This window comes from Athene cunicularia, unplaced genomic scaffold (assembly GCF_003259725.1).
Source record: "Athene cunicularia isolate RWA unplaced genomic scaffold, athCun1 SCF_272, whole genome shotgun sequence".
Taxonomy (NCBI): Eukaryota; Metazoa; Chordata; class Aves; order Strigiformes; family Strigidae; genus Athene; species Athene cunicularia.
This window is the reverse complement of record NW_020799347.1, coordinates 2,845-4,773: the sequence shown is the minus strand read 5'-3', so window position 1 is coordinate 4,773 and position 1,929 is coordinate 2,845. Positions and strand designations below refer to the sequence as shown.

Genomic DNA, 1,929 nt, shown 5'->3' with positions numbered 1-1,929 from the left:
GAGAAGGTGATGAGGAGTCGCCAGCATGGAATCACGAAGGGGAAATGGTGCTTGACCCACATCCGTGTCTTCATGTTGATGCGAGTGGCTATTGGACAAGGTGAGAGAAGTGACGATTGTTGAGCTGTGCTTGACTGAAGCCTTTGTCAGTGTCTCCTGTGATGTGCTCCCAGACAAGGTGAGCAAGGATGGGTTGTGCCAGTGGCCAGTGAGGGGGACTGCAAAGCGTCTGAAGGGCTGGGCCCAGAGGCTTGTGATCAGTGTCAGAACAAGAGGCCTTGGGCACCAGTGGGAACAGAGAAATTCCATGGGCAGAGGCAGCGAGCCTTGTTCAGTGTCAGGAGTGTGAGAGGTGGTGGAGTCTCTGTCCGGAGAGATACTGGAAACCCGACTGGCCGTGGTCGTGGATAACCTGCTTTAGGTGGTGCTGCACGAGGACAGGGTTTGAAGCATCTTTTGTCCCAAGTTCCTGCCAAAATAAATGACTCTGTGATTCTGTTTTCTCGGAGGACTGAAGAGTCCTGCTGGGGAAGAAATTGAGTAAAGTGTTTGCTGGCACCAGGAGACTTTATCAAAGTCATGTTCATTTGGGTGTTTTTCATGTCAAAGCCTTTGTTTGAGCGAGAGGTGGTCTTGTGTCATGTTTTGGAAGCTCCCAGGTGCCAGTCTGTGCAGGTGCTGTTGGCAGCAAAGTTTACAGCAGATGCACTGTAGTCGTTCTGCACCCACCGCAATGGTCTGTGGAGGCCTGGCTTGTGCCGGGTGAGGATGGAAGAGATTTTAGAGAAGAAAGGAAGTGGAGGCGTCTCAGTCTGGGATGCATAGAATTTATTGGAGGAAAAAGACATGGAAAATTCACGAGCTTGAGGTGGAAGGGAGCCAGTCTGAGGTGCAAGAAGTGCGATCATCAGCAGAGCTCCCTTTGTATGAGGAGATTGTGCCAGAGCTCTGAGATCTTCCTGCCGTGCAGTGGGATCAGCTGAGCACAGGTGCCCAGTGGCCTTTGCCCTGTGAGAAGGGCTTATCAGTGGAGAGCAGCATCCATAGCAGAAGGGTTGATGTAGGGAAAGATGTGGGAGAAGACGAGGAGGAACACGGGCCGTGTTTCCAGGCATCCTGGGCTGGTCGCTTCACTGCTTCATGGCCTGGTGCCTTGAGAGGAGGAGCCGTCGATGGCGAGCCTGTGTGTGAGCACCAGCATATAGGTGTATCCTGAAAGCATGCCGTGGCTTCCAGAGCTGGTGTCAGGGGTGTTGTGGAGGCCCCTTAGCAGGGGTAGCAGCCTCTGGTGCCGCGGAAGCAGCCCAGGCCGCCCAAGCCGTAGCCGAAGCCTCCGGAGGAGACGGGCACTCCCTGGGCACTGAGGGCACTGCCCACGGCAGCCGAGGAGGAGGATCCGACGGCGGTGCTCTGGGGGAAGGAGCTGAGGATGGGTCCTGGCAGGGTGACCACGACGGTGGAAGGCTGGATGACGACGCGGGAGTCCTCGCACTGCCTGACACAGGGCTCGTTGCAGCTGTTGGCCAGCGGGGTGGGTCCGCAGGGGCGGCAGAGATCGTAGCAGGCCATGTCTGTGGTGTGGAGGGTCCCTGGAAGAGAGGGTGTTGAGCAAGCGGAGGGGCGTGGGGGTGCGAGGGGCGTTGTTGCAGGAGGGCGAGGGAGCGGGGAGGGCTGTGGTGGGTGTGTGTGGAGCGTGGCGGTGGGGAGGCGTCAGGGGTGCTGAGGCTGGGGGCAGAGCGTGCTGGGAGAGCCGGGGCAGGTGGGTGAGGAGAAGGAGGGGAAGGGGGTTGAGGCTGACCTTGTTGAGCGCGCAGGAGAAGGCGTCAGGAGAAGTGTGTGAGGGAGAGAGGCGCTGGGCCGGCTTTTATGCTGGTCCCCAAGGGGCGGGACAGCCTTTGGGCATGGCGGCATTTCTCAGTGAGCAGTTTT

The 1,929-nt window shown here is 58.1% G+C and overlaps 1 protein-coding gene across 1 annotated transcript; it reads right to left on the bottom strand.

Moving 5' to 3' along the window:
- Positions 1 to 1,245: 1,245 nt before the first annotated feature.
- Positions 1,246 to 1,581, bottom strand: LOC113490753 (feather keratin 1-like). Its single transcript, XM_026867326.1, has one exon. It carries the CDS (start codon positions 1,567 to 1,569, stop codon positions 1,267 to 1,269), a length of 303 nt encoding a protein of 100 aa, XP_026723127.1. The 5' UTR covers positions 1,570 to 1,581; the 3' UTR covers positions 1,246 to 1,266.
- Between the last annotated feature and the right edge of the window lie 348 nt (positions 1,582 to 1,929).

What these genes read in the sequence shown, in the direction of transcription:
- LOC113490753 (XM_026867326.1), bottom strand. Translation starts at nt 1,569, where the DNA reads ATGGCCTGCTACGATCTCTGCCGCCCCTGCGGACCCACCCCGCTGGCC.